Below are 18545 nucleotides of genomic sequence, written 5' to 3'. Positions count from 1 at the left end.
CCTTGATGTTGTCTCTAGGACTTCTTGCCAGGAAGAGACATAGCTCAGGTCTGGCCTGCAAGCAGGAGTCCTCATCTGGTGTGATCCCAGCTGCCTGCTGGTACTGAGCCACTTTTTGGTGTCCTGGTCCTGTTGAGTCACAGCCCTGGGTCAGACAATTTTCCCTGCTGAGAGGGAGGCTGCAGTTCAGAGTGGAGCAGGCTCAGGTGAATATCAGGCTGGTCTTTCCTACCTTCTGAGCTGTTCCTGCTGCCCTGCCCTCAGCTCCTGGGTACCCAGCACTGGAGGCCAGGAGTCAGAGCCAGCTGATAGGCACAAAGATGGAGCTGTGGGGTTAGATATTGAGGCCTCACAACTGCTCTGAGTGCTGCTCTGGCTCTCACATTCCACGAGCTCTGTCCTGCTGTGGAAGGAGTTGTCCTTTTCAGTGACTTGGGACACCCATTCCTTTATGCCAGAACTTTCTCCTTCCTTTAAGGGAAGATTTGGAGGGGAGAAATCTCCTGTTACCAGCTTTTGAATCTTCTCATCAGTTTCCCTGGATTCCCCAACGGCTTTTGGTGGTGGTGTTGAGATCAGACAATGTTTTTCTAGTGATCCCTGCTTTGTGTGGCCAAGTAGCAGCTGCTGCACCTCAAAACATTTCCACCTCTGGTTTCTTTCAGTCCTTACCTGGTGCAGGAGCAGCAAGAATGGCTGGAGGGGCAGAGCTTTGGGGTTAGTCTGGGGTGCTTGGGGACCCCTGTTTTTATAGAGGCCTAAATACAGCTCCTTAAAGTAGCTTCTCAGCACATGGCAGGGGAAGGGGCACCCAGGGCACTGGGATGTGGGGGAAGGGAGCTGCCCTGGGAGAGAGAGGCCAGCTCCTCCTGCACCCTGCTGTAAGGCTGTGCCGGGAAATAGGAGTAGTAGGACAGCAAAGATCAGATCGTGGGTGGTGGCCAGTGGGGTTGTTGACACTGGCAGGGAGGGGGTGAAGGCCAGGGGTGGCTGTGGGGCTCCAGGGCTTTGGGCAGGGAAACCCTTAACGACTGTCGATGGCTGCTGAGCTGCTCGGAGCACTTCGGCGGTGCCTTTTCCATGTGAGGCAGCAGGCAGCGCTTTGGACAGAATTGGCAGAGCAAGGTAAGTGCAGCACTGCCGCACTGAGCCTCCCCCTGTCGTTTTCAGACACCGTTTCTACCACGCTTCCTGCACTAAATTGTGGCTTTGTGCAAGTCTGGTGGTGTCCTGACTCACCGGGGCCGCGGGGGTCCGGCTGGGGGGAACCGAGGGGGTCCCTAGGGCCGAGCTCTGGAGCCGCTGTGAGCTTATGACCCACCTGGCCCTACCGCCGCAGGGACGTTCCCCGCGGAGCGGCCGGCGGCGTTGGGGCCGGGCCCAGCCGGGAAGTCACGGCCGGGTCCGGTTGCCGCGGGACCCCTCGTGACCGCTCCGCTCCTTTGTGTCCCGAGCTCCTCCAACGCCGGGCGATGGCGACCTCCGGCCGCGCGACGGCGCCGTCGAGCCCTTACAGCGGCGCCGCCTCGGCGGTGACCTCTGGGCCACTGCGGTCGGCGGAGTGGCGCCGCCGGCAGCGCTCGGCCATGTTGCGGGGCCGGTGGCTGCTGCCCGGCGTCTCGCTGGCGCTGGGTGCGGGGCTGGGCGCGGCCCTCACCGCTCGTCGCCGGCCCGAGCCTGAGCCCGAGGGGCTGCTGAGCCTCCTGCCCATGGTGCCCGCCGTGGCGGCCGCCGGTCCGCCGGCGCTGCCGGAGCTGACCAAGTACGGCCTGCCCGGGCTGACGCAGCTGCGGAGCCGCCAGTCCTACGTGCTGTGCTACGACCCGCGGAGCCGCAGCGCGCTCTGGGTTATCGAGCAGCTCAACCGGGACAGCCTCAGCGGCGCCTCCGACCGCGCCGCCTGCGACTTCCAGGAGGACGATTCGGTTCATGAGTACCACCGGGCCACCAACGCCGACTACCGCGGCAGCGGCTTCGACCGCGGGCACCTGGCCGCCGCCGCCAACCACAAGTGGAGCCAGCAGGCGATGCGGGACACCTTCTACCTCAGCAACATCGTCCCGCAGGTACCGTGGAATCGGGGCTGCCGCGCGCAAGGGCGAACGCTGCTGTCCCCGGAGGGGCCTGGGAGCGGGCCCGGCTAGGAGCTTGTGGCTGCAGGGCTCGGGGCAGGGAGGGCTGCAAAGAGGTGCGGGGACAGGAGCGGCTCTGTGAGGAGCAAAGGTTGCGAGCCCTGGGACTGACAGCCTGGAGAAGAGCAGCCCCAGAGGGGATCTGAGCAATGCTCAGCAAGAGCTAAAGGACCTGTGCGGGGCAAGAGGCTGGGACCAGACTCTGCTCAGTGGTGCCCAGTGGCAGGACAAGGGGCAGTAGGCACAAACTGGAACCCAGAAGGTTCCACCTGAACAGGAGGAGAAACTTCTTTGGTGTGCATGGAAGTGACAGTGGAGATCCCTTCTGGAAGGCACGCAGGGTGCTGTGGGATTACAGCACAGGTGGGAGTTACCAAGAAAACTGCCCGGTGAGAGAGTTCCCCTGTGACTGATTTTGCTGCCTGTGTCACCCTGATTGTGTTTCCAGAATCCTCATTTAAACCAGAACGCCTGGAATAACTTGGAGAAGTACAGCAGAAGCCTGACAAAGCACAACAAGAATGTCTACGTCTGCACAGGACCCCTTTACCTGCCCAGGTAAACACGAGAGCCAGGCTGGCACCACACTGGCAAGGTGCATCCTGCTGGGAAGGGGAAAGGAAGGCAGGCTGGGGGGGTGCAGACTTCCAGCTCCCCCCAGACATGGAAGGTTTGCTGAGGTCCTGCTCAGGTGAGCCCAGCTGGCATACAGAGGTTGTGTGGAGCAGAGTTTGTGTGGAGATGTCCTTTTTAGGCTGAGTTTGGTTCCCATTGACCATCTCATGGGTGAGGGTGGACTCCTGAGCTGCAGCACAGCCAGGGTGCTGCTTGCAATGTTTAAGGCTCTGGTGGCAGCAGTTGTCTGGATTGTTGGGCTGATACTGGAGTGCAGACCCCTTGCCTGCACAGTAAAGCCTCTGGGGTTTATTTTGTGGGCTGTTTCCCTGCTCAAGAGCACAACTTCATTTGCAGAGCTTTCCAGGTAGTGCTAAAGAGCAGATGCCTCATGTGGAGATGTCTCCAGCAGCAGGAAACATCACAGCCAGCAGGGAGGAACGTGTGGGGAGCAGACCCAGCACACTGCCAGGCAGCCTCCCTCTTGGCAGTGTTTTGGCAGCCCCACTGCAGCAGGGCTGCTCCCTGCCATGCTGTGGGGTGGGGGCTGGCTCAGGGGAGGGGGGCTGAGGGGTGATGTGGCAGCAGGCTGGGAGGTGCCAGGGGCTGTGCTGTGGTGCAGGACAGAGGCCGACGGGAAGATGTACGTCAAGTACCAGGTGATTGGGAAGAACCACGTGGCCGTGCCCACACACTTCTTCAAGGTGCTAATCCTGGAGAAGGAGGCTGGGGACATTGAGCTGCGCTCCTACGTGATGCCCAACTGCCCTGTGGATGAGAAAATCCCTCTGGAGCGGTTCCTGGTTCCCATCGAGAGCATCGAGCGAGCCTCGGGGCTGCTCTTCGTGCCAAACATCTTGAAGAGAACCAATAACTTGAAAGCCATCACAGCTGGAGCCTCCCACAGCTGAACACATGCAGGTGCCCCTGGGAAGGGTCTCTCAGCAGCCCCCTGCAGAGAAGCAGCTCCTGCGATGACAGGAGCCAGACAATGCCCCTCCTGCCCTGCCCTTGTCTCGTCTGACAGTGAAATGCACACAGCAGATCCTGCTGAAGGCTCCTGGGTGCTTGGCAGCATCATGAAGGTGCAGCCATGGCAGCTGGGGACATGGTTGGATGTGATGGTTGGACTTGATCCTGGAGGCCTTTGGCAGCCCTCACAATTCCGATTCTACAGGGCTAAGATTTGCCCCTGCAGTGTGGAACTACCCTGGAGCTGTTCCCTTGGGCTCTGTGGGGAAGTTCTGGTTTCTGTGTTTAGAGGAGCAGGAGACAGGCTTCTGCCTTTGTGTGGTTGTTGTCTCTCAGAAGATGGTTTCAGCAGTAAAGCTTTGCACACCAACAGCGCAGCCAACTTTTGCAGCTGCTTTCCTGTTTAGGCTCACTTCAGGCAGAGCTCAAGGCCTCATCAATGGAGCCCAACTGCACGGAGCTGTGCTGGGGCCATGTGGAGCTCCAGCCCCTACTGCTTCTGGGAAGGATGGAGTTGGGTGGGCTGGGGGAAGTCTGGCTGAGACAGGAACTCAGTGCAGGGATTAGGTTTTGACTTGAAGCTGAAGGCCAGATGGCTCCAGAGGCACTCACCATGCAGGAGCTCTGGGCACCAAGTGCCCACTCTACACCGGAACGCTGGCACACAAGTTCCAAGGTTCTGCTCTGCTTTATTGCCCACCCCAGACGTCCCACCTGCTGAGCAGCAGTGCCCAGCCCTTGGCCAGACCACCAGGCAGCAGGGTGCAGAACTGCTGCTGCCAACAGCAGCCAGCCCCTGCTGTGTCTTGGTGACTTGCCCAGCACTGGGGGTTGCAGGTCATTGAGGTCTTTCCCTCAGCTGTCCCCGGGGCATCCTCACAGCCTCCTCAAGGTGTGGTCTCAGTGCAGACAGGGAGATCAGCAGGGCCTCCTGCAACAGACCCAGTCAGAACTGCTCTGAGGAGCACCAGGCCAGCCAGGGCTCTCTGAGGTGTCCCTGGCAGGGTAGCCTCTGGGCCCTGTGTCCCTGCCAGGGGCAGAACCAGCCCTGTGCAGGCAGCAGCAGCCCTACCTCTGTCCGGATGGTTCTGCTGCCCTGGCTGGGACAAGTGTTCAGGTAGAAGTCAAACAGGAGGCTTGGGTCAGTGACCTGTAGGTTTGGGTCCACATCAACCCCAGCTTCCAAGCCCTCAAGACCTCCAAAGACAACGAGGGCATGCCTAGGGGAGAAAGGGCAGGCTGGCTGTGACTCCCCTGCCAAGGCAGGTGCTGCCAGCCTCACGTGCAGAGCTGCTCCTGTGCCTCCAGCCCTCCAGGAAAGGAATTGGGGCTGCCCTGGGGCACTTCCCCTGACTTTTCATGCAGAGGAATTGCCTTGGAGCAGACAGGAGCAGCTCTGCTGCCTGCTGCAGGCCTCCCCAAGGGCTCTGTGTGGGGTCAAGCAGGAGGGGCACAAACCTGAAGGAGGGCAGAGTGGCCTGGTCCACACGGTTGCCCCGCTCAGAGGTGCCAATGGAGAGGTCGTAGCCCTCCTTGAAGGGGCACTCTGAGAAGACAGCACCTGGCAAACACAGCCTGGGGTTATTGAGGGGTCCTCGCCCACACTGGGTGCCCCCCAGAAGAGGGACAGCAGAAGGAATTCTTTTCATGCCAATACTGCACCAAAGGCATCATTCCTCTTCCCTACACAACTCCCTTGCTGTAGGATGCTCTGGCACCTTCTCAACTGCAGCAGCTTTTCCTCAAAGCCCAAGCAGGTGCCAGGAGCCATCCCCTGCCTAATGGCTGACAATTTTCCTAGGAGATCAGAAGGTGAGAAAAGGGTTTTGCAGGGCTCCCGAGCACAGGTGTCACTGCTGCCTTTGGTGACACTGAGCAGTTATGGAAACTCATCTGCTCCAGCATGGACTTGGTGCAGTGGTGAGCAGGGACACAGGGCAGGGCTGCTGGTAGCTGGCTGTGGGGATTCATGTCCCTGGCTGTGCCAGCCACAGAGCTGCTAAGCGCCCCTGTAAGCTGCCTCTGGGACAGGAGAGCTTGCTAAGGGGCCCATTCCTGTGTGCTGAGCCACCCTGGGAGCTGTGTGGAGGCCCAGCAGAAGCAGAGCAGGCCCCTGGCACTCACTCAGGCAGGAGGCCAGGCGGACACTGTAACCCCAGTAGAGCCCCAAGGCTGTTCGGGGCTGCTGCGAGGACACCACGGAGCCTTTCCGCACTTTGCATTCTGGAAGAGAAGCAAAGAGGTGAACAACTCCTGGGCTCTCCCACTGCAGGCTGGCTTTGACCAGGTGCTAGGGGGGCGGGGACTCACCTGGCTGCTCAGGCTCCAGCTGCACTGTGACTCGCAGGCCAGGGCTCAGCTGCCTGTCGATCTGTACCTCCTGCAGGGAGACTCTGCTCAGCCTCAGCCCTTCTGCAGCTGCTGGGGAAGGTGGGGACAGGGGGAGATGGTGACAGCCATACCTTCCTCATCCCACAGTTCACAAAGGAGCCTCTCTCGGATTTGCTTGGCCTGTCCAGCACCACTCCCTCACGGTATGGGGACTCCTCCTCCAGCCGCATGTGGTGGGGAGTGTCCAGGGGGTTGAGGAGCCCTAGAACAGCACAAATGGAAGCAGCTGCTCAGGAACAGTCCAGCTGCTCCCCTTGCCCACTCCTGCTCTGCTCCAGCAGCTAAGCACCTGCCCTGCAGTGGCAGAAGTTGCTCAGCTCTGTGCATCCCCTGTGAAGCAGGAGCCAGGGCTCGGGGTGGCAGCCAGCAGCTGGGGACAGAGGCAGCTGAGTGGTTACCTGCAAACTGCAGATCCTCATGCTTGGGAAAGAAGGATTTCCTCAAGTACCTGATGGCAGAGAAGGGTGAGATATGCAACCAGTTGTTGCTATGCAACCTAAGCCTCAGTTCTAGCCCTGTTCTAGACTCAAAGGAGCTGGGCACAGAGCAAATCAAGCTTAGCTCCCTGGAGTCCCTGAGCTGCCTCTGCGGCATGCAGCTTGTGTTCTGCATTCACTGCTCATAGCTAAGCTTCAGAGCCAGACACGAGAGGAGTAGGTCCTGGGTCCTTGCACAGCTGTGCAATATAAAGAGTTTGGCCTCTGCTCCTATAGCCTCTGGGGCATGAAGTACCCACGGGTCAGTTCTGCTGCTGGTGTGCTGCAGTCTGGCCACGGTGGACTTACTGAGGGCACTCCAGGTACTGCAGGATCCGAGCCAGCTGCACGCAGGCTTTGCCTCTCCTCCCAATGCCTTTGAAGTCCCCTTCTACGGTCCTGAAGCAGAAAGAACAGCCTGTGACCCCTGCAGGAGGCTGCACAGCCCCACATGGCCAGGAGGCATCTGGAGGCAGCAGCACCTCCTCCTGCACCGCTGGGGAAGGAGACGGGCTCAGCCCTGCCCTCCAGCCCCCTGCGGCTCTCTGCTGCTCCCAGCCTACCGAGACTGAAGGCACAGAGAGCAGCCAGAAAACCTGTGCAGAGCATGGAGGCTCCTCCTTACTTCGCCCCCTCTCCATCCTCGTCGAACACCACGATCTCATCCACACAGAAGATGGCACAGGCCCGGGCGATCTGCCCTGCCAGGTAGGTGCGGAGCTCCAGGGACTGGGCATTGTTCAGGATGGAGCCCGGCAGGGCCACGCTCAGCGTTGGGGGGGGTCCTGGGGAGCAGAGTCAGTGGCAGTCAGCTGCAGCCTCTACTCCTCAGCTTTTCCTGCCAGGTTTTCCCCTCGGGAGGGTGTCTCCCGCAGCATGTCCCGACTTGCTGATCTGGAACCTACCCGCGGAGCGAGCCTCACCTTCCTTATCCTCACCCAAGTTCTCTCCACTCCCTCCCCCAGGCCTCGACACCGGCTCACGGCTCCATCACCTTTATCCTTCTTCTTCTCTTGCTTCTCCGCTTGTTTCTCCGCTTGTTTCTCTGCCAGGTCCCGCATCCGCTGCTTTTCCAGCTTCTTCAGCAATTTCTTCTCCCTCCATTTTTTCTTCTCTGCTTTCCCTGGAATGACAGCAGTGCCTCGCTTTAAACAACGAGCCGTGACCGCTCAGACCAGGGCTGAGATGACGCTCAGGGATGGCTTCTCCCAGTCCGAGGACTCCGCCAGTCCGGGCAGCGCTGCAGCTGCGTTCCGGTTCGCCTGCCCGCCCCCATCCCCGCGGGGCCTGGCCTTACTCTCCTGAGTCCAGCGCCGCCACTCCACCTTCCCCTCCAGAGTCTGCGGGAGACAGACAGCTGTTAGAGGCGGTCTCCACTCAGGGGCCGCTCCACGGTACCGGGGCAACGGCCGCTGCCTCGCGCGCCCACCTGCGTCTCCTTGCGCCGCTTCCCAGCGCCGCTCTCCGCCATCTTGTGACTGCACCACGCGGCCTCTCCCTTCGCCGTGCTGATTGGCCGGAGGGCGACGGCGTCCGCCCAATGGGGGGCGGGGACTGGCGTCATGTAAGCCAATGGGCAGGCAGGGGGCGGGTGGCGCAATGTTTAAGTCACCGCGCGGGTTATCAAGCTAAGTGGGGGTTGTTTCGTTCTGTAGCAGGATGGGCGACCCCCGACCTGCGGGTGTAGCCCAGTGTCTCCAGGTGGAGGGGGCCCTGTGTTGAGTGAACTCGAGACTCCCGCGACTGTGTGATTCTGCAGGAGCGCTGTGTGTGCGGCGGTGAATGGGAGCTGTGTCCCTTACGAGGTGTGTCAGTTAACCTAATCCCGTGGTCCTTTCCCTGCAGCTCTCCCAGCACCTGGTACCCGCGGCTGCAAGAGGCTCTTCAGCAGCACCCAGCCCCTTCCGGCCCTGCAGGCATCTCCCCTGGCGAAGGCAGGAAGGGGCCCTTTGCCTCCTCTCCCGCGGGTCCGTGCAGCTTGGGCTTCACCGGGAGTGGTGCCACCGGCTGCAGCCCCACACCAAAACCGGCAGAGCTGCTCCCCGTGACCTGCGTCGCTGAGCCGCCACCTCCATGGGACACAGGCAGACGTCCCCCAGGTGATGGAGCTCTCCAGAAGCCACTCAGCCCTCCTCAGCTGCGACAAGAGAACGACACAGCCCTGTGGCACTGCCTGCTGCGGGCAGCTCTGCTCTACCCTGCCGCTTCGTGTCCAGGCTCAGTCGAGACTGCCCCAGAGGCACCTCTGGGAACGCTGCTGGAGTCGTCACCCTGCCCAGTGAGTGGGGGGCTGCAGGGGCCAGCAGCAGAAGCAGCCCAAAGCTGCTGTCCCTATCCTCCTGCCTGAAGGTTTTGCTGTGCCTGGGCAGTGCTGCCAAGCCCTAGCAAAGTGCCAGGGGTGGTCTTAGGGGCACACAGGGAACGTTTGGCGAGGGCCAGGCTACTTCTGAGCCCTGTTTCCTGGGGAGAAGCTGCTGCTGACTCTGAGGTCACCCTCCTGGAGAGGCAGAGAATAAACCCAAAGGAGCTATTGTTAATTAAGGGACACAGCACCTCCCTGGATTTTTAATTCTCAGAATTACAGGAATCAACCTTCCAGCAGGCAGTGACACTGCACAGAGCTGTGAGGAACATGGATGCTGGTGGAACAAGACAAGCCACAGTACCCTCAGCATGGCCTCAAAGGTAGGTCCTGAAGCATCTCTTCAGAAGGTGGTGGTAGAAAAGTCCCCAGGAGCCAGCCTTACCCTTTCTGCAAGGAACAGTGAAATCATTTCACAGCAACAGAGTGGCCCCCAGAGCCTGGGCCTGGCAAACCTCTCAGCTACGTCTGACACAGAACACAGCTGGGAGCACAAAACTGAGGAGGGATCAAAATCTGCAGCCAAGCAAAGGAGGAGGCAGCATCGAGGCCCAAGGAGAGCTTGGTTCCCTCTGCAGGGCACTCAGGGGCTGCTCTTCTCCTGTTTCCATGCTTGCAGTATGTCGTTTGCTGCCTTCAGAGTGGCTTCCTCCTGAAAAAAGAGCAGAGGTTTGGGCAGTGAGTGCTGCACACACACACACCCCCCCCGCCTGCCATGGCCTCACCTTGGCGAAGCAGAAACGCAGGAAGTGGCTGTAGCTGCCCTTGTGGGCATTGCAGAAGAAAGCTGAGAGTGGGATGGCAGCAAGACCCTGGGCACAGGGAACAGGTGGAGCTGAGGTCACTGCTCTCAGGCTGCCATGCCCCAACCTGGGTGAAGCTGCCCATCCCAGGTGCCTCCCTGCCATGAGCTGCTGTGCCCTCTGAGCACAGCCAGCAGGGAGGGCACAGACCCACCCCGGGGGAAAGGGCCAGAAGCATTCACCTTGTTCTTGACCATCCACTTGGCAAACCTGGCGTCATAGGGCTCGTCAGAGCTGGGGCCCTCAGGGACATCAGACTCTGCAGAACCACAGCACCCAGGGGTCGGGGCTGCTGCTGGGTGCCTCAGCCAAGCCCCAAACCCACAACCTCTAGGAGCTCAGGTGGGAAGCACACGGTTGCCCCTTCCTGCTTTGGGGGTGCTTTCTGCAGGGTCCTGTCATGCCCCCCGTGCTGCGCCCCCATCGCAGCCCTGCCCAAGCAGAGCCACAGCCGTGGGACTCACTGAACTGAGAGATGTCTGCCACCAAGAAATAGGTGCCCTCAGGCACGATGGGCTTCATGCCCACTGCAGCCAGGCTCTGCACCAGCCAGTCCCTCTTCTGCTGCAGCTCCCTGGGCAGCTGCACAAGGTAGCTCTCTGCCTTCCCGTAGAGCTCAAGCTCCCTCTGGAAACCCTGAGCCACAGCCTCCTGCATGGGGAAAGCAAGGTGGGCAACTGGGGGTAAACGAGATGGGGAAGAGTTGTGGTGTGGCAGGGCATGTTTGGGGGCGCGGGGGGTGATTAGGGCACAGCAGGGTGTGGCAGGGCAGGGTCAGGTGAGGTTGGCCATGCTGAGGAGCATCTTCTCAATCACCAGGCTGGAGATGAGCAACGTTTGCTTGAGAATGGAGTCTTTGTCACAGCCAGGTCGCAGGTGAGGAGGGGCTGAGCTCCCACTGCAGCAGGCTGAGCCCTCTGACTCCAGCCCCTCCAAATGGTCTCTGGGATTGGTCAGTGCAAAGCAAGGAGCATCCCGCGGGCAAGCTGAGCTCTCCCCCTCCCCTAGGCATGCGGTGACTGCAGGGAGGGGCCCGGAGCCTCTCCAGGGCAGAAAGGACCCCACTCCCCCCCGCTTCAGGGGGCTGGGGGCTGCAGGCAGCTGCCCTACCTGCGCGGCTGTGGCGCAGTGATACACAGAGTTCTGATGCACGGTGCGGAGGTGCTGCAGCAGCCGGTCGGGGCCCAGCGCCCAGCCCACCTGCATCCAGCATGGGGGGAGAAGGTGCTGAGTCCCCAGCGCTGTGCTCTGATATCAATCAAAGGGACAGGACTGGGGAGGCCACAGAATGCCGAGTGGGGGAGTCACCTTCCAGCCAGTGACGCTGAAGGTTTTCCCGGAGCTGCCGACGGTCACCGTGCGCTCCCACATCCCCGGCAGGCTGGCTGGCAGGGACAGAGACAGCACAGCTCAGCTGCTGGCACCTGCTGGCAGCTCTCTGCTCACCCCAGCTCAAGATGGGCTCTGCACAGCACAGCTTGCAGCTGAGTGAGTCCCAAAGCACAGCCCCAGCAGGCTTCTCAAGATCATCTCTTGGCAAGGCAGGGTTTGTGCCAGCCCCAGGGGCTCCCAGAGATGCCAGGCACCAGTACCCTGCCAGAGGGAGAGCAGGCTTCTGAAGTCATGTTGAAATGGATGTCCCTAAACTGGAGACACCAGAAAGCTCAGAGCTTATGAAATACAGGACAAAAATCAGCTCCAGTGGAGCCAGAGGGCTCTTTGCTGTGAAGCCAGCACTGCTTGTTCTCAGGCTTTGCAAGCCAAGCTCCTCCTTTGGAGGCTGAGACTGAAGCGCAGCAAAACCCCCAGCGGGGAGAGAGCCCAGGGCACCGCAGGGGACCCCAGGCCAGGCAGCAGCTCCCTCCCTGCGGGTGCTGCTCCCACCGAAGGCTCCCGGTGCCGACCGGCAGCTCTGTACCGATGCGGAGGTGCTGCCGGCCGTCGTACACCAACCACTCGTAGACCTCATCGCTGATGCACAGCGCTCCGTGCCGCTCGCACAGCGCAGCCACCAGCTCCAGCTCCCTGCGCCCGAACACCTGCGGCGGGCAGCGCAGCCCTGAGCCCCAGTCCGCCCCTGAGCCCCAGTCCGCCCCTGAGCCCTGCCCGCCCCTGAGCCCTGCCTCTCTGCGAAGGCTGCACCCCCTTACTGGCCATGTTCCCCGGGGTGGGCAGCACTGGCTGCCGTGGTCTGACCGGTACAGCAGGCTGGGCTTCAGAGTACCAGAGGAGTGGGCACGGCCCACAGTGCTGCCAGCCACTGCCCCTGCTGCAGGCAGCTGGATCCACAGCCCCCACGCGGCTAGGCTGGGCCAGCTGCAGCCCCCAGCTGTCCCCACAGGTGGCCACGGTGGGGCCAGAGGCATTACCTTGCCCAGAGGGTTGTTGGGTGAGTTCAGGACGATAGCTTTTGTCTGACTGCTGAATTTAGAAGCCAGCTCAGCTGGGTCCAGCTGCCAGTCTGCACTAGACATCAAGCTGCCAGCTTCCGGAGTTTTCTGGGGAGCACAGGGCAGGATCTCAGCTTGCTGTGCTGCTCTGCATGGTGCTCACCACCCCTCTGCCCTCCTCGGTGGCTCTGCTGCAGCCACTCACCAGTCTGAGTGGGACAAACACGGGGGTGCCCCCAGCCATCCTCACCATGGACTCGTAGCAGTCGAAGAAGGGCTCAATGATGATCACCTGGAAGAGAGGGACAGGGACAGGGCAGCACCTCCAGGACCCTGCTCAGACCTTACTTGGCAGTTGCAGAGCGCAGTGGGAGGACAGGACATGGTCACCCCTGAGCAGCGAATTCCTTCCTCTGGAAGCTCAGGTACTGGAGAATGGGAATGAAGCCTCTTCTGCTTTGCAAAAGGGCTTTGAAAACCTGCCCCTGGCAGAGCACAGCCAGGGAGGGATTTTGGTGGAAGGCTGCCTGTGCACCAAGCCCAGAGCTGGGCTCACCTCATCCCCTTCCTCCACAAATGCCTGGAAGCAGCAGAAAAGGGCCTGGTAGGCGCCCACAGTCACTATCACATTGGTCATAGGATCCAGCTCTCGTCCAAGCAGCTTTCCAAAAAACTGGGCTAGGACCTTCACCAGAGGTGGGTGTCCCTGTGGGGTGAGAGGAGGGGTGGGAATGGGGTTGCAGAAGCTTCCTAAAACATGGCTGAGCCCTTGGCAGGGGCTGGGCAGCCCAGCAGCCTGTAGCTGAGCATGCAGGGGGCACTGCCCAGCCTGGCTGCCTTGGGCACCCTGGTGCAGTTGGGTGCCACAGCCCCAGGGGAGGCAGCCTAGGCTAGATGGCAACCACAGGGTAATGGAAACCATCAGTGGTCCCAAGGAGCAGAGCCAAGAGGGAGCTGTCCACGCACGAAGGCTCGGGTGTACTGGTGCAGCATCTGGTCCTCCCCACTCAGGGCTCTCACAAAGGCCTCCTTCAGGAAGTCTGGTGGGGGGAAGTCAGGGAAGCCCTGGCCCAGGTTCACCTTGGCATAGGTGGCAGCCAGCTTTACAAACTCCACCCTGCAGAGAAGAATGAGCAAGAAAGACAAAGCAGTTATAGAGGCCTGGGCAGCCACTGGCACTGCAGGCCAGCACCCTGTGGGCAGTGAGCGAGGTTGTGTCCTCCCTGGGGAGCCATCCTGCTGCTCACAGGTGGATGGCACCAAGCAGAGGGCATCTCAGGCCCCTTCCAGTTAAAGCAAGGCTGAGCTGCTGCTGCACTGGGGGCTGCTCTGGAAGGAAACAGCTGTGGCTCAGACGTGGGAACTGCTGGGGCACACTGATGGAGTGTGATGCACTGCAAGGTGCTCCCAGCTGCCTCCCCAGCACACCTGGGAGCACACAGTGTGAGCAGCAGGCTCAGAGCTGTGCCAGGGTGGCAGCCCTGCCCTGATGTGCTCCTAAAGAAACGCCAGGCACCCAGGGCAGACTCTGCTGCTCCGTACTGAGGGCAGTTCCTGCCTGGTGTTAGGCTGCTTGAACCCACAGATTCCCCCAGCCAGATGTTCTGCTTAGCCAGATACCCCCTGAACTCACCAGATGTTCTTATCTATGCCCTCCAGCCTTCGAGCTTGCACTGCTCTTGACATCTTTGCCTGCCAAGAGAGACAGAAAATGAGTTTGAATGGCAACAGGGCCACAGCAAAGCATACACAGCCCCCAGGTGTGTCCTCCCCAGCTGGAGGTGTGCCCTGCAGCACTGCCCCATGGGGTGCTGCTGACTAACCCTGGGGCAGGAATGCTGATGCACCCATGCCAGGGAGGTGGCAGGTACCAGCCCTCCTCCCAGGCTCAGCTTCCCACTCACCTCTGCTGTCCCTAGAGGGCTGCCCCAGATTTTGAGGAGTGCCCCAAACAATTTTTTGTGTTGAGGTCTCTAGATTATCTCTCAGCTTCAACCCTAGGGACCTTTGCAAACAGTTTGCTGAGGAGCTCTGTTTCAGAGGGCAGCAGGTGGACTCTGCTCTGCCCAGGAGCCACGCAGGCAGCCAAGGGCAAGCAGAAGTTGCTGCCTCCCTGGCTCTAGAACCCCAGGCCCCCGCTTTGCTCCTTCTGCACAAGCTGATGGATGTTATGGTCAGCAAGATCCAGTGCCTGAGCTGATTTGGGTGGGAGTGGCTTGGGAATTAAGACAGCTGGAGGTGAAACATCAGAGTCCCAGCACTGTCCTGCAGCCAGGCAGGACAGCTGACTTCAAGTGTAGAAGAATTGGTGGCCACAACCTTCCACCACTGACTGGGAGCTGACATCTCTCAAGGACTTTGTAACCCAGAAGGCTTTAGTAGAAGAGACTATGAGGTGAGGTAACCCCCAGGAGGTGCGTTAACTGCCAGGAGGTGAGGTAACCCCCAGGCAAGGAGCTTTCTTCTGCATGCAGGATCTCCTTTTGCTCATGAGGCGCCACCCACAAATGAACCGGGACAGAGGAGACTGCACCAGTGTGGCTTTTTCTGACCCTCTCTGTCATGCGGCCAAGGGGAGCTGGTGCCAGGCAGGGCACTCCATACCTGGCTGGGATGGGAGCTCCTTGCAGTGCTGCTCTTCGTCCCTGGTGAGAAGTGGCACAGAGAGGGCACCACTCTCCTGAGCATGCCACGGCTCCTGCTGCCCCACACCTGCGGGTGTGGACCTGCCTGCACCAGCACAAAGCAGAGGGTGAGACAACTGCTCCATGGCTGCAGGGGCAAAGAAACCCTCCCTGCACCTGGGGCCAGGGCAGGACCTGACCCACAGCTGTGGTTATTGTGCTCCAGACAGCAATAGAGGGCAGGAGCTGGTGTGTGCTGCTCTGCGATGCCCGTGGCACACAGAGGAGCAGGGCCAGAAAATCAGCCATGGCTCCTGTCTCCTCTCTCCCTAATTCCAGGCTCCCCCCACTTTCCTCTGCTCTGTGAGCAGTGGCACTGGCACCAGTGAGAGGGCATCCTCCGAAGGTCAGCATTCACCAGCAGCTTCCCATCGAGTTTCACTGACCCCAGGTACCTCTTGCCTCTGCTCTTCCTCCCCTGCAGCACCTCCACCTTCCTCTCTCATGGAGCTATTTGCTCACCCTGGCTCTGGGGGCTGCCAAGCGAAACAAAGAGCCCCTGGGGATGCACACTGGGCAATCCTGCTCCACACAAAGCCCTTTCTCTTCCTTCATGCTCTTAAGGTTACAGAAAACAAAATTCAAAGCAGCAATCTTTGGCCTCTCAGCTGCTACAAATTTTACTCTGATTAACAAACTGTCAGCTTCCATCTCCAAAGGGGTTTTGGTGTTTCTGTTCCAGGTCCAAAACAAATTAATTTCTGTGCCTGATGTGTTTGTTCCTTCACCTCAGGTCCCCCCTTGAACATGCAGTATTTGAGCTAAAATAAGTTCATGTCTTAGATAAAAGCAGTGACAAAAGCAGTGAGTCTGGAGGACCCGTGACCAGCCATGAATTCATTCACCCTGCTGCCAGAAGATAAATTAAAGCAGGTTTGAAGCTGTCCAGCCCCACGTAAGTTCTCTGTGCTGCCAGGTGCACCTCCATGGGAGTCCCTGATGCCAGCTGACCCACAGGCATTGCAGAGCTCTTTGTCCAGGTGGGAAAAGCCAGCACCGGTCAGGGAGCAACTGGAAGCTGCAGCAGAGCACTGATCAGGACTGTCAAATATCCACCGTGTCCCTGACAGCTGCCTGCTGGGGACAGGCTGTGGGGGAAGACTGCTTTGGGATGCCAAGCAGATAGTACTGGACCAAGGGGACCAACCCTGCAGGTGACAAGGTGCAAGTGTGGCAGCAAAAAAAGGGCTTTGCTGGATTGCAGAGACCGCAGAGCTGTGTCAGAGCTGTGCACAGGGCTCCCGCAAGAGCCAAAGGCAGCACTGGGGGCAGGGTGGGCTCTGCCGCAGGTCCCCAGCCCGGGAGAAGCTTTTGGAGCCGGTGTAAGGCTCAGGGAACCCCTCGCTGGTTGGGCGTTTCAGGCTGTGCTGTGCGTGGGGCACCTCTGGCCCTGGCAGGGTGACCAGGACAGAGCACACAGAGGCTCAGGGAGGTGACAGCTGAAAGGTCACCGCCGGGACCGGTCACTCGCCCCCTCCAGCCCACGGGCGGCAGCCACCTCCCCCCGTCCCAGTGCTCCCCAGGGACCCGCCCGGTGCTGCCCCGCCCGGCCGCTCGCTGTGCACCCCAAAGGCGCTGGGGACAGCGGTGCACCCGGACCCGTCGCCCCGTGGGGTGCCAGCCCACAGCGGGAACAGGGGCGAAGGCAGCGGCAAGCAGGGACACGCAGGCACAAGACAGCCCCAGAAGGGAGGGGGTGAAACCTACTTACTTCAAGGTGGGCCAGGCCGCCCGGCGCGGGGAGAGGCTGGCACGGCCGCCCGGGCTGTCCCCGCACCCATGCTGCCCGCCCCCGGCAGGCTGCGGCCGCAGCTTCCTGGGAGGAGCCGCGGAGCCTGCCGGAGCCGAGCGGCAACGCGGGTGGGGAGAATCATACCGGGAGTGGGAGGGCTGTGGCCGCGCTGGGTATCAGCAGCGGGAGGGGCAGCGAGCCGCTGGCAGCGGATCCCTGCCCCCGGGACTCGGGGCCGGCGCTGCCAGGCTCGCGCTGTCCCGGAGCTGGCGCTGGGCGAGGACTGCAATGACTTTGGGATGGCTGGAGGAGGGGATTCCGCCCTCGGTAATTTTGAAAAATGAATTGATAAGTCAGGCAGAGGCTCAGAAAGGCCCCCCTGGGGCTCGGTGCTGTGAGAGAAGGGATCAAGGGCACAGAGGTGAAGGCATCAGCGTTAGGTTCATCAGAGGACAGCGACCGCTGCCCCCAGGGTCCTGTGGCTGGGCTGGGGCACAGCGAACAGCACAGAGGGGGTTCCTGTGGGTGAGTGCAGGAGCTGTGCCCCTCAGTCTTTGCAGGGGTGGCAGTCGCCAGCCAGCTGTCCTCCCTTGGCTTCTCTCCCGCTTTGTCACCAGGCTCCGGGTGCAGGTGTCCCGGGGGAGTGTTGACTCCTTCCACAGCAGGAAAAAGTGAGGCACAGGGAAGGAAGCAGCTGGCGTCCACCCTGCTAAGGGTCCCCAATCCCACCCCGCGTCCGGCTGGGCGCAGGCAGCCCCGCGGTGACTAAGCAGGAGGGAATGTCTGTGTGGGAGATACAAACCCTTTGTTTGCTAAACTTCTGAGCAGCTCTGACACAAACAGCTGGAAGATGAGCTGCTGTCTGCTCCTGTCAGCAGGGCAGGTCTTGTGCCATCCGACAGCTCACTGCCCTCTCTCTACCCTTGCTTTGCCCCTTCCTCCACCAGCCTCACAACCTACCCGACCGTTGTCTCCCTGCGCTGAGCCCACTTGCTCAGTTATCAGGAAGGCAGCCTGGCAGCAGAGAGTTTCTGTGAGCTCTGAGAGCTAAGCTGGCCCAGGACAGGCTGGATATGAGCCCTGAAGGCACTGCAGAGACACAGAGACCTGGGCAGGGCCAGAGCAGGGAGGAGTGAGGAGAAGGAAGAGGAGCATGAGCTCCTCTGTGTCAGGATTTGGTCTCTGTATTGGTTCCACAGTAGCAAGTTCCTTCCCCTCGTGTCCTGAGATTCAGCAGAACTTGCTGGGTAATGTGCATGCAGCTGTGAGGAGCAGGACATGGCTGAAGCTGACCTTGTGCTGCAAAACTTAGGGGAAATTCCTCCAGCTGATTTTGATTTAACAACTACATCCAGACACAACCTTTCCTCTTAGTGATTTTTTTTTTTTTTAACATCTATCTGTTGCCCTGGGCTGCTGAGTGTCCACAGCAGGGTCCTCTGGCAGGGGGCTCACAGCTCCTCTGGTACAGGTTCTGTGCCTACAGCTACAGGAGGCCACCAAGATCCACAATGTTCCTAGAAAGCTAGACAAGTTCCTTGTACTCCAGCAGTGGCCACTAGTGTGTGCAGGTTAACATTGGCTGCACTTAACCACGCACAGCTACCTCCTGCACAGTAACGAAATGCTAATGAAGGACTTTGGGCCATCCTTACTGGATTGTTACCAAAGTGGTGCTGCCCAGTGTCCTGCAGTGAGTCAGGCAAATCCAAACACCCTGTAGTGACTTACAGCCTGCTCTTTTCAAGCGTCACAAAGTTAGTGTTGCACATATCCTTGTAACACGCCAGGCTGCTGTTCCCGCTGCCAGGAAACCTGCTGGATTTTTCCATGGCTTCATGAGCTTGAACCACATCAAGGGGCTAGAACTGAAGCAAGGTGATGCCCGGGCATGGCAGCTGTAGTTTTTTTACCCATCTGTGTGCCACCAGCCTGAATCAGGGCATGACGCTTTTTTTTTTTTTTTTTTTAACAGAAAGAGTAAATTC

The 18545-nt window shown here is 60.1% G+C and overlaps 3 protein-coding genes across 4 annotated transcripts; 1 reads left to right on the top strand and 2 right to left on the bottom strand.

Annotated features, from left to right (window-relative positions):
* Positions 1-1586: 1586 nt before the first annotated feature.
* Positions 1587-4089, top strand: ENDOG (endonuclease G). The gene is made up of 3 exons (XM_054393424.1): positions 1587-2066; positions 2581-2690; positions 3370-4089. The coding sequence occupies exons 1-3, from the start codon at positions 1587-1589 to the stop codon at positions 3656-3658; spliced, it is 879 nt and encodes a 292-aa protein (XP_054249399.1). The 3' UTR covers positions 3659-4089.
* A 424-nt stretch (positions 4090-4513) lies between these two features.
* On the bottom strand, positions 4514-8057 carry SPOUT1 (SPOUT domain containing methyltransferase 1). The gene is made up of 12 exons (XM_054393408.1): positions 8016-8057; positions 7884-7926; positions 7581-7709; positions 7212-7371; positions 6896-6985; positions 6509-6558; positions 6182-6312; positions 6030-6099; positions 5844-5942; positions 5178-5280; positions 4792-4939; positions 4514-4650 (listed from the first exon to the last, which is right to left on the bottom strand). Exons 1-12 carry the CDS (start codon positions 8055-8057, stop codon positions 4558-4560), a joined length of 1158 nt encoding a protein of 385 aa, XP_054249383.1. The 3' UTR covers positions 4514-4557.
* Positions 8058-9492: 1435 nt separating this feature from the next.
* Positions 9493-14800, bottom strand: KYAT1 (kynurenine aminotransferase 1). Of its 2 annotated transcripts, XM_054393593.1 has the most exons (13): positions 14746-14800; positions 13775-13833; positions 13108-13258; positions 12698-12847; positions 12347-12433; positions 12121-12249; positions 11670-11790; positions 11060-11136; positions 10862-10951; positions 10216-10402; positions 9934-10010; positions 9674-9760; positions 9493-9600 (listed from the first exon to the last, which is right to left on the bottom strand). In XM_054393593.1, exons 2-13 carry the CDS (start codon positions 13825-13827, stop codon positions 9532-9534), a joined length of 1278 nt encoding a protein of 425 aa, XP_054249568.1. In that variant the 5' UTR covers positions 13828-13833; positions 14746-14800; the 3' UTR covers positions 9493-9531. The 2 variants fall into 2 exon arrangements, with proteins under 2 accessions (XP_054249568.1, XP_054249569.1); XM_054393594.1 differs by lacking the exons at positions 12698-12847; positions 14746-14800 and having other exon boundaries at positions 13775-13827.
* Positions 14801-18545: the final 3745 nt, after the last annotated feature.

The sequence above is a fragment of the Indicator indicator genome, chromosome 28 (genome assembly GCF_027791375.1).
Source record: "Indicator indicator isolate 239-I01 chromosome 28, UM_Iind_1.1, whole genome shotgun sequence".
NCBI lineage: Eukaryota > Metazoa > Chordata > Aves > Piciformes > Indicatoridae > Indicator > Indicator indicator.
Note: the sequence above shows the minus strand (reverse complement) of the source record. Positions and strands in the feature narration are given on the sequence as shown.

What these genes read in the sequence shown, in the direction of transcription:
- KYAT1 (XM_054393593.1), bottom strand. Translation starts at nt 13,827, where the DNA reads ATGTCAAGAGCAGTGCAAGCTCGAAGGCTGGAGGGCATAGATAAGAAC. An exon ending in ACCAGTACACCCGAGCCTTC is followed by an intron (nt 12,848 to 13,107) that starts GTGCGTGGACAG and finishes CTCACCCCACAG; the next exon opens with GGACACCCACCTCTGGTGAA. An exon ending in TGCGTTTCTGCTTCGCCAAG is followed by an intron (nt 9,601 to 9,673) that starts GTGAGGCCATGG and finishes CTCTTTTTTCAG; the next exon opens with GAGGAAGCCACTCTGAAGGC.
- ENDOG (XM_054393424.1), top strand. Translation starts at nt 1,587, where the DNA reads ATGTTGCGGGGCCGGTGGCTGCTGCCCGGCGTCTCGCTGGCGCTGGGT. An exon ending in TCAGCAACATCGTCCCGCAG is followed by an intron (nt 2,067 to 2,580) that starts GTACCGTGGAAT and finishes TTGTGTTTCCAG; the next exon opens with AATCCTCATTTAAACCAGAA. An exon ending in GGACCCCTTTACCTGCCCAG is followed by an intron (nt 2,691 to 3,369) that starts GTAAACACGAGA and finishes GCTGTGGTGCAG; the next exon opens with GACAGAGGCCGACGGGAAGA.
- SPOUT1 (XM_054393408.1), bottom strand. Translation starts at nt 8,057, where the DNA reads ATGGCGGAGAGCGGCGCTGGGAAGCGGCGCAAGGAGACGCAG. An exon ending in AGCGGCGCAAGGAGACGCAG is followed by an intron (nt 7,927 to 8,015) that starts GTGGGCGCGCGA and finishes TGTCTCCCGCAG; the next exon opens with ACTCTGGAGGGGAAGGTGGA. An exon ending in TGAGGATCTGCAGTTTGCAG is followed by an intron (nt 6,313 to 6,508) that starts GTAACCACTCAG and finishes GTGCTGTTCTAG; the next exon opens with GGCTCCTCAACCCCCTGGAC.